The 19,353-nt window shown below is 42.2% G+C and overlaps 1 protein-coding gene across 2 annotated transcripts in view; it reads left to right on the top strand.

Moving 5' to 3' along the window:
* ZDHHC21 (zDHHC palmitoyltransferase 21) overlaps positions 1–19,353 on the top strand; it is a 78,536-nt gene that overhangs the window by 34,322 nt on the left and 24,861 nt on the right. For both annotated transcript variants that reach the window (XR_013212291.1, XM_077249239.1), the window contains exons 2-4: positions 3,266–3,470; positions 5,927–6,025; positions 6,447–6,558. Coding sequence is in view for 1 of the 2 variants with exons in the window: in XM_077249239.1 (XP_077105354.1) it covers positions 3,317–3,470; positions 5,927–6,025; positions 6,447–6,558 (365 nt within the window). In the remaining variant the exon portion in view is untranslated. The remainder of the gene's footprint in view (positions 1–3,265; positions 3,471–5,926; positions 6,026–6,446; positions 6,559–19,353) is intronic.

Raw genomic sequence — 19,353 nt, 5'->3', positions numbered from 1 at the left:
ATATGGGGTATCATCGTACTCAGGACAAACTGGACAACAACATTTGGGGTCCAATTTCTCCTATTACCCTTGGGAAAATAAAAAATTCTGGGCTAAAAATCATTTTTGAGGAAAGAAAAATTATTTTTTTATTTTCACGGCTCTGCGTTATAAACTTCTGTGAAGCACCTGGGGGTTATAAGTGCTCACTATGCATCTAGATAAGTTCCTTGGGGGGTCTAGTTTCCAAAATGGGGTCACTTGTAGGGGAGCTCCAATGTTTAGGCACACAGGGGCTCTCCAAACGCGACATGGTGTCCGCTAATGATTGGAGCTAATTTTCCATTCAAAAAGTCAAATGGCACGCCTCCCCTTTCCGAGCCTTGCCGTGCACCCAAACAGTGGTTTACCCCCACATATGAGGTATCGGCATACTCAGGAGAAATTGCCCAACAAATTTTAGGATCCATTTTATCCTGTTGCCCATGTGAAAATGAAAGAATTGAGGCTAAAAAAAATTTTGTGTGAAAAAAAAGTACTTTTTCATTTTTGCGGATCAATTTGTGAAGCACCTGGGGGTTTAAAGTGCTCACTATGCCTCTAGATGAGTTCCTTGGGGGGTCTAGTTTCCAAAATGGGGTCACTTGTGGAGGAGCTCCAATGTTTAGGCACACAGGGGCTTTCCAAACGCGACATGGTGTCCGCTAACGATGGAGATAATTTTTCATTGAAAAAGTCAAATGGCGCTCCTTCCCTTCCGAGCCTTACCATGTGCCCAAACAGTGGTTTACCCCCACATGTGAGGTATTGGTGTACTCAGGAGAAATTGCCCAACAAAATTTAGGATCCATTTTATCCTGTTGCCCATGTGAAAATGAAAAAATTGAGGCTAAAATAATTTTTTTGTGAAAAAAAAGTACTTTTTCATTTTTACGGATCAATTTGTGAAGCACCTGGGGGTTTAAAGTGCTCACTATGCTTCTAGATAAGTTCCTTGGGGGGTCTAGTTTCCAAAATGTGGTCACTTGTAGGGGAGCTCCAATGTTTAGGCACACGGGGGCTCTCCAAACGCGACATGGTGTCCGCTAAAGATTGGAGCCAATTTTTCATTCAAAAAGTCAAATGGCGCTCCTTCCCTTCCGAGCCCTGCCGTGCGCCCAAACAGTGGTTTACCCCCACATATGAGGTATCAGCGTACTCAGTACAAATTGGACAACAACGTCCGTGGTCCAGTTTCTCCTTTTACCCTTGGGAAAATAAAAAATTGTTGCTAAAAGATCATTTTTGTGACTAAAAAGTTAAATGTTCATTTTTTCCTTCCATGTTGCTTCTGCTGCTGTGAAACACCTGAAGGGTTAATAAACTTCTTGAATGTGGTTTTGAGCACCTTGAGGGGTGCAGTTTTTAGAATGGTGTCACTTTTGGGTATTTTCAGCCATATAGAACCCTCAAACTGACTTCAAATGTGAGGTGGTCCCTAAAAAAAATGGTTTTGTAAATTTTGTTGTAAAAATGAGAAATCACTGGTCAAATTTTAACCCTTATAACTTCCTAGCAAAAAAAAAATTTGTTTCCAAAATTGTGCTGATGTAAAGTAGACATGTGGGAAATGTTATTTATTAACTATTTTGTGTCACATAACTCTCTGGTTTAACAGAATAAAAATTCAAAATGTGAAAATTGCAAAATTTTCAACATTTATGCCAAATTTCCGTTTTTTTCACAAATAAACTCAGAAATTATCGACCTAAACTAACCACTAGTTTACCACTAACATGAATCCCAATATGTCACGAAAAAACAATCTCAGAATCACTAGGATCCGTTGAAGCGTTCCTGAGTTATTACCTCATAAAGGGACACTGGTCAGAATTGCAAAAAACGGCAAGGTCATGAAGGGGTTAGAATATGTTTTGTAGTATATTGCCCAGCCCACGTAGTATATTGCCCAGCCCACTCCGTATATTGCCCAGCCCACGCCGTATATTGGCCAGCCCACACCATATATTGCCCAGCCCACGCCGTATATTGCCCAGCCCACGCAGTATATTGCCCAGCCCACGCAGTATATTGCCCAGCCAACGTAGTATATTGCCCAGCCCACGTATTTGCTATTTTGCTAGTTTTCCTCCTCTCAAATCCATGCTGGTTCACCTAACTTTAAATTCCTGGTGGGGTTACAAAATCCTTTAAGGCATGGGTGTGTAATTAATTTTCTCAAGGGCCCCGTGAAAGCATGTGACTATTATGATGAGGTTATAGAGTGACTAACTCTGCCCAATATGTTATCGCTAAATAATGAAGGGAATAAAGGGAACATGTCGTGTACAGACATGCTCTTTACCTGCAGTAATCTGAGTACATTGCTCTTAAAGGTGTGGTCCAAAACTATTTATTTTAATCTTAAATGTCTAATGTAATAATGTAATCTTTTATAATATACTTTAATTAAAAAATCCCTATCGTACCCCCACTACACTGTCTAACTGCTTTACTTTTATTTTTTGATTATGCTTAGTTTGATAACCCCCAGTGCATGCTGGGATACTCAAAAAAGACTCTATTATGGCTCTGAAGTGCCAGTAACTGCCGCAGCCTCTGCCCTCATCATGAAATGAAGCATCGTTTCAGGGACTGGGCTAGTCACTGCTCTACTGAGCATGCGTCAGTTGTCAATTCCGACATATGCTCATATTCTTTTTAATGCACAGTGACAATGCACTCCGTCACTGACTCTGATGAGAAATGACGAGCCAGCAAATATGCATTGTAAGGAGAAAAACCTGCTAAGCAGAGACTAGCCTCGCCCCTGCAAGTAACATCACTTTCTTTTTTTTTTCAAATTTCCTTTTGTGCACTTGGCTGTAGTTTTTCAGATTCAACGATCTTATATTCACTTTACAGTAGTACGTACTAGATTCTAGTAGATGGAGCACAGTATAAATCCTACTACATCAACATCTACAGATTGGCTTTTATCTACTGGTTTTGGTTACTGGAGTTCTCAAAGCCTTAGAATGTCAGAGCCCTGGGGCAGAGGACAGCCACTGTTTGACAGTGGATAAATGCACCCCTATAATTGGGTATTGGTGCTGTTGAGGAAGTTTCACACTCAGTATAGCTACTATAATGTCCAGTTCCACAATTCCCCACAGCTGGTCTCCAGTGTGTCTGGTAAGCCATTAACCTTTTCGGAACATTTTAACTAAATTTCCATAATTCACTTTTCGCCATTTTTTTGTTTCTCACAGCACACTGTGTATAATTTTAAAATTATGTTTTACAGATTGGTGCTGTGACACAGATTTTCTCCAAGAAAAAAATCATACTATGAACAATGGGGCTGCCTATACATTTTGTTGCTGACCCGCAGGGATGGTGCTGTGTTGGGATTATATTTTTCATATGGCTCTACAACACACTGTTTATTCCAAAACTCATCCTCTTCCCGCGCTTTGAAGAAGGACATGTTACTGCTGCTGCTATTTGTGGTAGGTTGCTTTTTCTATATTTTTGCCCCCTAGAACTGTAAGCTTAGTGTGAAAACACACTATATGGGCAAAATGATTGAGAAATGCCTATTAATCCTTGAATTCAGGTTTTTAACTTGGATTGATTACCACAGGTAAATAAAAAAAAAAAAAACACTATTAGTCATTCAGTCTGCCATCATAAACATTCTTTTCAAAGAGCTTGCTGAATGCAGGCATGGTACTATAGCAGAATTCCACTGTTGTTACAAGCCAGTTCGCGAAATTTCTTCCCTCCTAAAATATTCTACAATCAACTTTGACTTGGATAATGGAAAAATGGAAGCGTTTAGGAACCACATCAACTCAGCCACAGCGTAACTCAGATCTTGTAAAGGTATAAAGTGGGGTCGCATAGTGCATAAGTCACCATCGCTCTCTTGACTCCACTGCAGAGTTACAAACATTCTCTAGCGTTAAAGGGAACCTGTAACACCCCCCCCCCCAGGCGTTTGTAACTAAAAGAGCCATCTTGTGCAGCACTAATGCTGCATTCTGACAAGGTGGCTCTTTTAGTTATTATTCGTTGCACTGCAGAAATGATCGCTTTTTAAATTTGTCCCTCATACCTTCAAATCGTCCAGGGGTCAGGTCTTTCCCCCCTAATCCAGACGCACCACATCCGTCACTCTGCGGGCCGGGCGCCGCCTCCTCGGTGTTATTCAATTCTCCAGGCGCCTGCGCTGTCATATTCTGCCTTCGTCATGCGCAGTTCGCGCTGCCCGACCACTGAGATCACTTGATGTCTTGCTTACTGCACCTGCGCGCATGCGCGGCCCGAGATCCCGCCCCGCAGTCACTTATGATTTATTCACACTGCGGGGCTGGGATCTATGGGATAAAAGATAACTTGCTGATGCTGACTGCTGAGTTGCCCAGTGATCCTAAGAACAGGGCTGTGCAGCCTAGCCTTTAATGGATTGGAGGTGCACATGCTTGACTTCCGCTCAGGGTTCTAAAACCCATGTAGGCCGATCACGTGGTCGATATGGGGCCCAGTGCACTGGTACTATTGAACTGAATGATGTAACAGTGAGCTGTCTGCTCCCTGCTGTACCATTCAGACTGAACATTTGTTTCCAGGCAGCAGGTGACATTAATAACTCACATTGGGTGCCCACTTCCCAGATCTGAGCAGCGCATTGATATGAGAAGGTTTTATTTATTTGTTTTTTAATGTCTTTAATTGTTGGGGGCTATAGAGGCCATTATAGTATGTGTGGGTGGAAGGAGAGTGGCTTTAGGGGGGATCTGTGGATACTGTGTGTGGGGACATCATGCTGTGGGGCATATTATACTGTTGAGGGTCTGTGGCCGAAAAATATTTTCTGGGAGCACTGTGGCAGCACAATACTTTGCATGGGTTTGGGGGATTGATTAGGGGAATATATTGTCTATGGGGGTGCATAACACTTTACTGGGGTCATGAAAGGGGTATTGTAGTGGGTGATAACACTAAGGTGTTTCATTAAGGGCATAATTACTTGTGCATGTGTCGCAATGCATATCCCTCTCCCTGTTTTTAAATGATTTTTTTTTGCTTCAAGGTATGGAGAAAGGGGTGGAGGGTCTAGGACTTTTGCTATATGGCTATGTGATGTATGCCCCTGCTTCTGCGCCAATCAACCTTTTACGGGGCTGCTGGGGAAAGCTAAGCGCTGTACTCATGTCATTTGCAGCATCTAAAGTGTCCCCAGTGGGGTGTTAATGATGCAAGGCACATGACTAACATGTTTTTTCCATTAAAATCGACCCTGAAATTCTTATAAAAAAGCACTTTTAATAGTTTTATCTTACCTGCTCGTTTAGTCATAGGGGTGTGCTTCATTGCGTTGAGTCTGGCTTGTCCGCGCCCACCCAATTTTGATTTATGTTCCCGGAGTTGCGCTGCTCGTCACAGCACATGCGCGGATCACCGATAAACAATGTGCAAGTGCGACTCCTCCAATAGACACTGCGCAAGCGCTGCAAAACAACGCTGCTCAAGTGCGGGATTTACAGTGACATCAGCGCAACCCTGAGAACATAATTCAAATTGCGTGGTTGGGAACAACCCTGACTAATCGCAATGAAGCACATCCCCAAGACTAAACGAGCAGGTAAGATATAACTATCAAAAGTTTTTTTTGTTTTTTTTTTTATGGGAAAATGTGACACACATTACATCATTAACACCGCACTGGGGACACTTTAGATGCTACAAATTACATGATTGGTTTGTCTTTTAATATGCAAATGCAGAGCCCTGATCTTTGAATCATTGGGGGACCCGGTAGTCCAACTCTCCATGATCAGCAAGTAATCCTGTATCCTGTGGATGGCAGATAACCTGTGATTTTGGGAAAAGCCAAAATAATCATACAGTAATTTGGTAAATATATTAGTTTTGGTAATGTGTGCTATATTTTGTCTTTCAGCTTATTATGTAACTTCCATCTTTTGTGTGATTTCGCTTTTAAGAGCATCAACTGCAGATCCTGGTAAACTGCAAGATAGTCCAAAAATCCCCATTACAGGTAATGGTTGTAACAGTCATAGTTTACTACTATATTAGGCTACTTCTTAGTAATGCTTGTAACCTCCAAATATTGCCGTTATTTGATCACTGAAGTGGAGTAACTTACTCCGGCTAGCCCACATTCACTATCAGACAGGCCTGATTCACTAAGCAGTGTATGCCATTTAAGGAATCCGATAAGTGAACTCCAGCAAGCGATTTTGTGAACATCCGTGTGCGCTGCACCAGTCTTAATGAATCGTTCCTTTTGTCTCCATGTGTGAGTGGTGTGCAGCATGGACAATGGCCAATCCCAACTTTGGGATGTTTAATGGAACATGTCTGAACACCATTTAGAAGTAATCCAGGAAAAATAAACCAATAACTTCTGAATGACCGCAGTATTTGTTTTACTTTTTTATTTTTTCTACCTTGACTAGAGAAAGAATTTTGGGAGCTATGCAACAAATGTAATCTGATGAGACCAAAACGTTCTCACCACTGCAGTCGATGTGGGCACTGTGTCAGAAAGATGGATCACCACTGTCCTTGGTAAATGCCATACCATTTGTTACCCATATTTCCACTTGGTACTACTTGGATAACATTAAACGTGCATTACAAAACATTAACCCCTTGGTGACTAAGGCCCCTTTCACACATCAGTTTTTGCCATCAAGCACAATCCGTCGAATTTTGAAAAAAAACGGATCCGGCGACAGATGCCGCCGGATCTGTTTTTTTCTCATAGACTTGTATTAGCGTCGGATGGCCTCACGCTTCATCCGTCATTCACCGGATCCGTCGAAAATTGTTTGTCCGGTGGCCAGAGACAACAGACGTTGTAACATTTTTTTATGTCAGTCGCCTTCCGTAGTTTGCTAGAATTAAAGCCTGTGGCGACGGATTCCAATTTTTTAACTGAGCATGCTCTGATTTATTTATTTTTTTAGGATCCAATTAGCCGGATCAGCTAGTCAGATCCAGCGAAAAAACGGATCCGTCGCATCAGTTTTTCACAATCTGCGACGGATCTGTTTTTTTTTTTTTTTTTTTTTTTTTTTCAAAATTCGAAAGGGATTGCGACCGATGGCAAAAAACTGATGTGTGAAAGGGGCCTAAGCCAAATTTTTCAAATCTGACATGTAACTTTGTGGCAATAACTCTGGAATGTTTAAACATATGCCAGTGATTTGATAGTCTTTTTTCTTTTCATGACTCATTGTACTTTATGATAGTGTTTAATTTATTTTGATATGTTTTACGTTTATTTATGAAAATATCAGAAACATGACAATTTATAAAAAATAACGCCATTTTCAAATGTTAAATGTTTATACATATAATCCAAATAGTCATACCATACAAAATACTTAGACATAAAATAAATGTCATTTTTATCTCACATCAACACCATTTCCCAATTGTCCTTTTATTTTGTTATGATGTTAAAAGGTTTGAAAATTTAGCAGCAGTTTTTTTTGTTTTTTTTGCAGGATATTCACAAAACTTATTTGTTTACCACTATAAAATGTTGCTGATATCTGAACAGGGCACTATAGCAGGCAGACTCTCAGACTATTACTTGACCTTGGATTGCCAAGACAAACCTCATGACTATATAATCACAATATCAGGGTGCTAATGGGGTTAAAGAGGGGAGACCCCACGCTCTGTTAACCATCTAGATGCCACTGTCACTATTGACATTGGCATGTACAGTAGAGGGCTACCAACACCGACCTTGCTGATGCAGGAGAATGTCAGCCATAGTGTACGTCTGACAACTGCTGTGTTTTTGCCCACTGAGGATGCTGTTTTCTTATCTCAGGTCAGTAAAAAACTTTATGGTCATTAAGGGGTTAAAAATAACGTTGCCTCTTGTTTTAACCACTTCGTGACCACCCACTATAGATAAACGTTGGCGCTTGGCTTTGTGCAGCGCCAACTTTTATCAGTGGTCGGCGGTCTCGCAGCGCTCTGGACCCCCATGGTCCTGCAAGCACTGTGATTATGGTCCAGAGCAATAGCTCTGACTGGTGACATTGGATAAGGTCCCCATGATGTTAACCCTTTGCTATTTTTTGAGATGCCACAATCGCAGCATTTAAAAGAGGGAGAGGGCTCCGTGTCTCACCTCTCCGGTGCCCTCTGATCACGGGGGAGCCAAGGGTTGTCATGGCAAATGGAGGTCACATGATGACCTCCTAGTCTGCTAAGTATGATGGCCTGTTACTCAGCCAACATCTGAGTCTCCTTCATTACATGTGTATTGCAATGCATGAGACCAGTAATCAGACATAAAGGTTGAAGTCCCATACAAGGGCTAAGTATAAAAAAAAAAAAAAGTTCAAAATGTTTTTAACCCCCTTCCGACATGCTCCATATATATACGGTGCTGGGGAAGCTGCATCCCCATACTGTACAATCGATCAGCCTGCAAAAAATGATAGTTCCATAAAGACCAAAGTAAGAAAGTTAAAAGTGAAAAAAAATGTTTTAAAATGTAAAAATATAAAAAAATAGAAAAATCAAGATATTGTACCCATAAATATTTGTATAAAAAATATAAACAATAAAAGTACACATATTTGGTATCGCCACGTCCGGAACGACCCGCCCTATAAAATTGTCCCACTAGTTAACCCCTTTATTAAACACCATAAAAAAATAAATAAAAAGGTAAAAAGCAATGCTTCATTATCATACCCCTGAACAACAAGTGGAATAAAGCGCGAACAAAGACTAATATAAATGAACATGGTACTGCTGAAAACATCATCTTGTCCCGCAAAAAAGCAAACCCGCCATACAGCTCCATCAGTGGAAAAATAAAAAAAATGATAGCTCTTAGAATAATGCGAGAAACTCACATCAAGTCTCGGCACTGCCGCCGGCACTCGGTAATGGAACGTGCGGCTGCATAGAAATACATGTAGCCGCACGCTCCGGTCCTGAGTGCCAGTGGCAGTGCTGGGACTTGATGTGAGAGACTCTTGCGAGTCTCTCGCATTGAACTCGCAAGTGTGATTCCGGCCTAAAATAAAAAATCTGAATAGAAAGCAATCAAAAAATGTCTGTCTGAATGGTACCAATAAAAACGTCAACTCGTCGCAAAACACAAGCCCTCACAGTGGGCCAAAATATGTAAAAATTATAGCTCTCAAAATATGGAGATGCAAAAACTAGGTTTTGCAATAAAAAGCGTCTTTTACCGCTGATCAGAAGCATACCAGCCCCCAGCTGTCTGATTTAGCAAGGCTGGTTGTCAAAAATGGGGTAGGGGACCCCCACATAGTGTTTTTTTGGTTTTTTTTTACAAAAAAAAAAGGTTGGGACCCCTCTATTCTTGATAACCAAACTTGCTGAGGGTTGCAGCCCCCAGCTGTCAGTTGTCTGGCTGGTTATCAAAAATACAGGGGAACCTATGCCTTTTTTTTAAATTTATTTATAGCCCAGGCGCTTGCTGAATACTTCCATCAGCGGCTCCTTCTCTCACTGTTATTAGCGGCAGCAGGAGTAGGCTGATGGGAGCAGTAGTTCCATCAGCCCACGCCAGCAACCATAGGTAAACTTGATACCTCCGATCACAGCTGCGGGCTTTTGCTGTCATTTGACAGCATGGAAACAGCGGCTGTCTGACCGGCAGTAATGATTTTTACCACCGATCAGAGGCAGTGTTTGCTGTGCTGTCATGCACATGACATCGCGACAAACAAACGGTGTTCAGGGGGCCGAACCCAAACATTGTCACAGACTTTCCTGGTGAAGTCAGTATTCGGAGTCCGTGCCCGAACAGTAGGTGTTCGATACGGACGCCGAACTTTACTGTTCTGGTTCGCCCATCTCTACTCATGTCAGCCGAAATATGGAAAAATTATAGCTGTAAAAATATGGTGATGCAAAACCTAGTTTTTGCAATAAAAAGCGTCTGTTAGTGTGAGAGAGCAGCCAAATGTAAAAAAGCTATATATCTGGTATCACTAATCGCACCAACTCTAAGAATAAAGTCGTCTAATTGCTCATACCGCACGAGGAATTGCATAAAAAATAAAACCAATTCTTCACCTGCTGTTGATTTTTTTTATTTATTAATATTCTGCCTCCCAAAGATCGCTGTAAGGCACGGCGCACATTTATCCTGATCTCTACGCTGAGCACTTACACCGGGGTTTCCTTTTAAATCTCTGAAATTTGTGATTCAGACGGAACCCCCAGCGGAAGATTCCCTATAATAAGGCAGATGAAAGCACTGCTTATGGTACGACGTTGTCAATGTTTTTGTTTCTTGCTGCGGTTTTGGCATATTAGATTTGTCTCTTGTGCATGCTGACAAAGTTTATTGTTGAAAAAAAATTCCTTTTCTATAGAATCAGGTTTTGGCACAAAAAAACACAGCAATACCTGATGCTACGTTTTTTTCACCATCCATTCATTTCAATGGGTAAAATATGCTGAAAAGTAACATGCTCCATTGTGCAAAAAAACATGCAAAGCACAAGATCCTGATGACAAAAAATCAAGCTGTGTGCATGAGATCTCTGAAATCTCATAGGCTTTGCTGGTACTGTAAAACGCAGCTGAAAATTTGCATAAAAAAGCTGCAAAAATGTCTAATGTGAACTAAAAGCGCAGCCAACCACAGTTTTGTGCACCTCTGAAAAGGACATTGCTGAACAGAGGCTAGACGGAGTCCAGAGTAAGGGTATGTGCACACATTGCAGTTTTTACTGCGGATCCGCAGCAGTTTTCCATGCGGTGTACAGTACCATGTTAACCTATGGAAAATAAAAACCGCTGTGCACATGCTGCGGAAAAAAACGCGCAGAAACTCTGCGGTTTATTTTCCGCAGCATGTCAATTCTTTGTGCAGAATCCGCAGCGGTTTTACACCTGCTCCATATTAAAAAACCGCAGGTGTAGAACCGCAGTAGAATCCGCACAAAAACCGCGGAAAATCCACAGTAAATCCGCCATAAATCCGCAGGAAAAATGCAGCGTTTTTGCCCTGCGGATTTATCAAAATCAGTACGGAAAAATCCGCACACCAGTCCGCAGCGTGTGCACATAGCCTAATGCTGCTGCCGCATTCAGAGTAGTGATGAGCTAATGTGCTCGAATGCTATCCAAGTGTCTTTGGCACGCTCCAATAATACAGTTGAAACTACAAGTTTACATACACTATATAAAAAGACACTTATGCATGTTTTTCTCAATATCTGACATGAAATCCGAATTAAACATTTCCCGTTTTATTTCAGTTAGGATTACCATGATTATTAATATTTGCTAAATGCCAGAATGAGAGAGAGAGACAATGTTTTAAGGCATTTTTACTACTTACTGCAAAGTCAAAAGTTAACATACACTAAGATTATTATGCCTTTAACCCCTTCACCCCCGGAGCTTTTTCCGTTTTGTTTTTTTTTCGTTTTTCGCTCCCCTCTTCCCAGAGCCATAACTTTTTTATTTTTCCGTCAATATGGCCATGTGAGGGCTTATTTTTTTGCGGGACGAGATGTACTTTTGAACGATACCATTGGTTTTACCAATCCGTGTAACAGAAAACGGGAAAAAAATTCCAAGTGCGATGAAATTGCAAAAAAAGTGCAATCTCACACTTGTTTTTTGTTTGGCTTTTTTACTAGGTTCACCAAATGCTAAAACTAACCTGCCATTATGATTCCCCAGGCCATTACGAGTTCATAGACACAAAATATGTCTAGGTTCTCTTTTATCTAAGTGGTAAAAAAAAATTACAAAGTTTGCTAGAAAAAAAAAAAAATTGCGCCATTTTCCTATACCCATAGCGTCTTTTGTGATCTGTGGTCAGGTGAGGGCTTATTTTTTGCGCGCCGAGCTGGAGTTTTTAATGATACCATTTTGGTGCAGATACGTTCTTTTGATCGCCTGTTATTGCATTTTAATGCACAACTCGATCGCCTCTGCTACATAGAGGTGAAGCGCAGATCACCTCTATGTAGCAGAAATGCAGGGTTGCTTTGAACGCCGACCACAGGGTGGCGCTCAAAGCAATCGGCCATCAACAACCATAGAGGTCTCAAGGAGACCTGTGGTTGTTATGACAATGCACCGATGACCCCCGATCATGTGACGGGGGCCAGTGGTGCAAGTATTTCCGGCCGCGCGGCCAGGAGCGCTAGTTAAATGCCGCTGTCAGCACTTGACAGCGGCATTTAACTAGTTAATGGGCGCGGGCGGATCGCGATTCCGCTCGCGCTCATTGCGCGCACATGTCAGCTGTACAAAACAGCTGACATGTCTCGGCTTTGAGGTGGGCTCACCGCCGGAGCCCACCTCAAAGCGGGGGTTCTGCCATCTGACGTACTATTCCGTCAGCTGGCAGAAAGGGGTTAAACAATTCTGGACTGCCCATATGAGTGTCATGTGTTTGGAAGCTTCTGTTTTTTGGCAACATCTGAGTTAATTAGAGACACACTTGTGATGTATTTTCATGGACACCTGAAACACACTACTTCTTTGTGTAGCATCATTGTAAAGTCTAAAGAAATCAACCAAGATATCAGAAAGAGAATTGTGGACTTGTACAAGTCTGGCTCATCCTTGGGTACAATTTAAAGATGGGAATGTCCAGCCATCATATCACTTTTACCCCTTCCCGACCTTTGACGCCACGTAGGCGTCATGAAAGTCGGTGCCAATCCGACCTGTGACGCCTATGTGGCGTCATGGAATGATCGCGTCCCTGCAGATCGGGTGAAAGGGTTAACTCCAATTTCACCCGATCTGCAGGGACAGGGGGAGTGGTACTTCACCCCCCCGTAGCTACGATCGCTATGATTGGCTGTTTCACTTTCAACAGCCAATCAGAGCGATTTGTAATATTTCACCTATGAAAATGTTGAAATATTACAATCCAGCCATGGCCGATGCTGCAATATCATCGGCCATGGCTGGAAAACCTAATCTGCCCGCCACCGATCGCCTCCCCGGTCCTCCTTTCTGCCCCGTACTGTGGTCTGCTCCCCTCCGTCCTCCTGTCCACTCCCCCGTGCTTCGATCCACCCCCCCCCCCCCCCCCCCGGTACTCCGATCTCCCCCCCCCCCCCCCCCATACTTACTGAGCCTCGCGGTGTCCGTCCGTCTTCTTCATGGGCGCCGCCATCTTCCAAAATGTCTTCAGATTCGTTCCAGGTACGTTTTGATCACTGTGATAGGTTTTATCACAGTGATCAAAATAAAAAAAAAATTGTAAATGAACCCCCCCTTTATCACCCCCATAGGTAGGGACAATAATAAAAATAAAGAAAATATATATATTTTTTTTTCTTCCCCCACTAGGGTTAGGGCTAGGGTTAGGGTAAGAATTAGGGTTAGAACTAAAGTTAGGGTTAGATTAGACTATGTGCACACATGGTGCGGATTTGGCTGTGGATCCGCAGCGGATTGGCCGGTGCGGATTCGTAGCAGTTTTCCATCAGGTTTACAATACCATGTAAACCTACTGAAAACCAAATCCGCTGTGCCCATGGTGCGGAAAATAGCACGCGGAAACGCTGTGTTGTATTTTCCGCCGCATGTCAATTCTTTGTGCGGATTCCGTTTTACACCTGCTCCTCAATAGGAATCCGCAGGTGAAATCCGCACAAAAAACACTGGAAATCCGAGGTAAATGCGCAAGTAAAACGCAGTGCCTTTTACCTGCGGATTTTTCAAAAATGGTGCGGAAAAATCTCACACGAATCCGCAATGTGGGCACATAGCCTTAGGGTTAGGGTTGGAATTAGGGCTAGGGTTGGAAATAGGGTTAAGATTAGGCTTGTGGTTAGGGTTAGGGGTGTGTTGGGGTTAGGGTTGTGGTTAGGGTTGGGATTAGGGTTAGGGTTGGGATTAGGGTTAGGGGTGTGTTGGGTTAGGGTTGTGGTTAGGAGTGTGTTGGGGTTAGTGTTATATCTAGAGTTGGGATTAGGGTTTGGGGTGTGTTGGAGTTAGAATTGAGGGGCGTCCACTGTTTAGGCACATCAGGAGTCTCCAAACGCAACATGGCGCCACCATTGATTCCAGCCAATCTTGCGTTCAAAAAGTCAAATGGTGCTCCCTCCCTTCCGAGCCCCGCCGTGCGCCCAAACAGTGGTTTACCCTCACATATGGGGTACCAGCATACTCAGGACAAACTGGGCAACAATTATTGGGGTCCAATTTCTCCTGTTACCCTTGCGAAAATAAAAAATTGCTTGCTAAAACATAATTTTAGAGGAATGAAAAATTTATTTTTTATTTTCACGGCTCTGCGTTATAAACTTCTGTGAAGCACTTGGTGGTTCAAAGTGCTCACCACACATCTAGATAAGTTCATTGGGGGGGTCTAGTTTCCAAAATGGGGTCACTTGTGGGGGGGTTTCTACTCTTTAGGCACATCAGGGGCTCTGCAAATGCAACGTGACACCCGCAGACCATTCCATCAAAATCTGCATTTCAAAACGTCACTGCCTCCCTTCCGAGCCCCGACGTGTGCCCAAACAGTGGTTTACCCCCACATATGGGGTACCAGCGTACTAAGGAGAAACTGTTGCTCCTTTTACCATTGGGAAAATAAAAAAATTGTTGCTAAAAGATCATTTTTGTGACTAAAAAGTTAAATGTTCATTTTTTCCTTCCATGTTGCTTCTGCTGCTGTGAAGAACCTGAAGGGTTAATAAACTTCTTGAATGTGGTTTTGAGCACCTTGAGGGGTGCAGTTTTTAGAATGGTGTCACTTTTGGGTATTTTCAGCCATATAGAACCCTCAAACTGACTTCAAATGTGAGGTGGTCCCTAAAAAAATGGTTTTGTAAATTTTGTTGTAAAAATGAGAAATCACTGGTCAAATTTTAACCCTTATAACTTCCTAGCAAAAAAAAATTTTGTTTCCAAAATTGAGTTGATGTAAAGTAGACATGCGGGAAATGTTATTTATTAACTATTTTGTGTCACATAACACTCTGGTTTAACAGAATAAAAATTAAAAATGTGAAATTGCGAAATTTTCAAAATTTTTGCCAAATTTCCGTTTTTTTCACAAATAAACTCAGAAATTATCGACCTAAATTTACCACTAACATGAAGCCCAATATGTCACGAAAAAACTATCTCGGAATTGCTAGGATCCGTTGAAGCGTTCCTGAGTTATTACCTCATAAAGGGACACTGGTCAGAATTGCAAAAAACGGCCAGGTCATTAAGGTCAAAATAGGCTGGGTCATGAAGGGGTTAGGAAGGAGTCGGGTTCTGTGTCCCAGAGATGAATGTGCTTTGGTCTGACATGTGCATTTCAACCCCAGGACAAAACCAAAAATCCTTGTGAAGATGATAGCAGAAGCTGGTAAGATTGTGTCAATTTCTACAGTGAAACGAGTACTGTATCAACATGGGATGAAAGGCCACTCTGACATGAAGAAGCCATTACTCCAAAAGAAACACAAAAAGCCATATTAATGTTTGCAAATGCACACAGGAATAAAGACCTTAATTTTTGGAGACATGTCTTGTGGTCTGATGAAACTAAAATTGAACTTTTTGGGCATAATGACCATCGTTACGTTCGGAGGAAAGAGGGAGAAGCTTGAAGCCTAAGAACACCATCCCAGTTGTGAAACACGGGGGTGGCAGCATCATGTGGGGTTGTTTTGCTGCAGGAGGGACTGCTGCACTACACAAAATAGATGGCATCATGAGAAAAGAAGATTATGGGGCAATACTGAAAGGGAACCTGTCACCCCCCTCAGGCATTTGTAACTAAAAGAGCCACCTTGTGCAGCACTAATGCTGAATTCTGACAAGGTGGCTCTTTTAGTTCTTGTCCCTGCCAATGCTGAAATAATCGGTTTTAGAATTTGTCCCTCATACCTTGAATTTGTCGGGGGGGCAGATCTTTCCCCCCTAACACAGACTCACCACAGCCATCGGTTACTTCCTCATGTCTCCCTGGCGCCGCCTCCTCAGCGTTAGGCATTTTCCCGGCGCCTGCGCTGTAATCTTAGTCCTTGCACATGCGCACTTAGCGATGCCCGTCCACTGACATCACATGATGTCTTCCTGCTTGCGCCAGCGTTAACGTGCGGCCCGAGATCCCGCCCCGCAGTCTCTTCTGATTTATTCACTCTGCGGGGCTGGGAATCTTGGGCATGCGCAGTACTTATCTGCGGCTCTGCCTCATCTCCCTCCTCCTCTTTCCTACTGTGCAGCGACATAGGAATTGTCAGATATCGTCAGATTCCTTTGTCGCTGCACAGTAGGAAAGAGGAGGAGGGAGATGAGGGAGAGCCGCAGATAAGTACTGCGCATGCCCTAGATTCCCAGCCCCGCAGTGTGAATAAGTCATTCATTTTAAGGGCAATCGTACCGAATACTAATGAAATGTATGTAAACTTTTTACTTTGCAGTAGAAATGCCTTAAAAGATTCTCTCATTATTCTGGCATTTGGCAAATATTAATAATTATTGTAATCCTATTTTACCTAAAACGGGAAAGGTTTATTCTGATATCATGTCAGATATTGAGAAAAACATGCAGATGTGTCTTTTTATATAAAGTATGTAAACTTCTAGTTTCAACTGTATGTTTGCGTCCCTGCAGCTGCATTTCATGCATGAATTGCCTAACAGGCAGGGAAATGTTTTGACACAAAAAAAATTGGCTGTGATCTCGTGCTGTAATATCTGTATACTCTTTTGCTTCCTCCCCTGCCCAGGAGATATATGATCAGATCATGTCCCTGTACAGTCAGAAATAGCCATTACACAGTGCACACCATGGGCACATTTATAAGATTATCTCAGCCCAGGAACATTTTATTTAACCCCTTCATGTTGCGGCCCTTTTTCGTTTTTGCGTTTTCGTTTTTCACTTCCCTCCTTCCCAGAGCCATAACTTTTTTATTTTTCCGTCAATATGGTCATGTGAGGGCTTATTTTTTGCGGGACGAGTTGTACTTTTGAACGACACTATTGGTTTTACCATGTCTTTTACTAGAAAACGGGAAAAAAATTCCAAGTGCGATAAAATTGCAAAAAAAGTGCAATCCCACACTTGTTTTTTGTTTGGCTTTTTTGCTAGGTTCACTAAACGCTAAAACTAACCTGCCATTGTGATTCTCTAGGTCATTACAAGTTCATAGACACCTAACATGTCTAGGTTATTTTTTATCCAAGTGGTGAAAAAAAATTCAAAACTTTGCTTAAAAAAAAAAAAAAGTGCCATTTTCCGATACCTGAAGCGTCTCCATTTTTCGTGATCTGGGGTCGGGTGAGGGCTTACTTTTTGCGTGCCGACCAAAAAAACTTAATTCTGGCGTTTCAAATTTTTTTTTCGCTATGCTGTTTAGCGATCAGGTTAATGCTTTTTTTTTTATTGATAGATCGGGCAATTCTGAACGCGGCGATACCAAAAACGTGTAGGTTTGATTTTTTTTTTTTTATTGTTTTATTTAGGATGGGGCGAAAGGGGGGGTGATTTAAACTTTTTATATTTTTTATATTTTTTTTCATATTTTTAAAAACATTTTTTTTTTACTTGTGCCATGCTTCAATAGCCTCCATGGGAGGCTAGAAGCTGGCACCACTCGATTGGCTCAGCTACATAGCAGCGATTATGAGATCGCTGCTATGTAGCTGAATTGCAGGTGTGCTGTGAGCGCCGACCACAGGGGGGCGCTCACAGCAAGCCGGCATTAGTAACCATAGAGGTCTCAAGGACCTCTATGGTTACCATCCTGATGCATCGCCGACCCCCGATCATGTGACAGGGGTCGGCGATGACGTCAATTCCGGCCGCCCGGCCGGAAGCGCCGGTTGAATGCCGCTGTCTGCGTTTGACAGCGGCATTTAACAGGTTAATAGCAGCGGGTGAATAGCGATTTCACCCGCCGCTATTGCGCGCACATGTCAGTTGTACAAAACAGCTGACATGTCGCGACTTTGATGTGGGCTCAGCGCCGGAGCCCACATCAAAGGGGGAGACAAGACATGCGCAGTACATGTACGGCGCATGTCGTGAAAGGGTTAAACACTTCCAACTGTGGAACTGTGATCCATTGATTAAAATGAACTTTAGTTCTTGTGGAACACCCCTTTTAACCCCTTCACTCCGAAGCCTGTTTTCACCTTCCTGACAGGCCAGGTTTTTTTTTCAGTTCTGACCACTGTCACTTTATGATGTCAAACTCTGTAACGCATCAATGGATCAAACTGATTCTGAGTGTTTTTTTCTGTGACATATTGTACTTCATGATAGTGGTAAAATTTATTCAACATGACTTACGTTTATTTGTGAAAATTTTGAAAATTTTTGCATTTTTCAAACTTTTCATTTTTATGTCTTTAAATCAGAAAGTCCTGTCACACAAAATATCTAATACATAACATTTCCCACATGTCTACTTAACATCAGCACAATTTTTTAAACCTATTTTTTTGTTAGGAAAAACTTGACCAGTGATGTCTCATTTTTAGAACACAATTTATAAAACCATTTTTTTAACGACCACATCACATTTGAAGTTACTTTGAGGGGTCTGTATCACAGAAATACCGAAATGTGACACCCTTCAGGTGCTTCACAGGAATTAATGGAATGTGGAAGGAAAAAATAAACATTTAATTTTTTTTCACAAAAAGTTTCCTTTAGACACAATCTTTTTTTTACTTTCATAAGGGTAGCAGAAGAAAATGGACCATGTAATTGTTGTGCAAGTTCTCCTGAGCATGACAATACCCCATATGTGGGGAAAACCACTGTTCTGGTTCACGGCAGGGCTTGGAAGGGAAGGAGCGCCATTTGACTTTTTGAATGTAAAATTTGGCATAATTAGAGGACACCATGTCGCATTTGGAGAGCCTCTGAAGTGCCTAAACAGTGGCAACCCCCCACAAGTGACACCATTTTGGAAACTAGACCCTTCAGGGAACTTATCTAGATGTGTATTGAGCATCTTGAAACCGCAAGTGCTTCACAGAAGTTTATAACGTTGAGCCGTGAAAATGAAAGTGGAGTTCACCGATGCCCCATATGTGGTCGAAAACTACTTTTAAGGCACAGTGCAAAGCTCAGAAGGGAAGTAGCGCCATATTACAGTGCACATTTTGCTGCACTGATTTGGGGGTCACATTGGCAGAGCCCCTGAGATGGCAGAACAGCAGAACCCCTCCTCCCCCCCCATAAGTGACCTTATTTTACATACTAAACCTCTCAATGAATTCATCTAGGGGTGCAGTGATCATATTGACACCACAGGTGGGTCACCAAATTTTATACCATTGGGCAGTGAAGAAAAAATTAATTTTTACCATCAAAATTGTGTGTTAGCCCCAAACTTTACATTTTCATAC

The sequence above is a fragment of the Ranitomeya variabilis genome, chromosome 1 (genome assembly GCF_051348905.1).
Source record: "Ranitomeya variabilis isolate aRanVar5 chromosome 1, aRanVar5.hap1, whole genome shotgun sequence".
Lineage (NCBI taxonomy): Eukaryota > Metazoa > Chordata > Amphibia > Anura > Dendrobatidae > Ranitomeya > Ranitomeya variabilis.
This window is presented reverse-complemented; position numbering and strand designations above follow the sequence as displayed.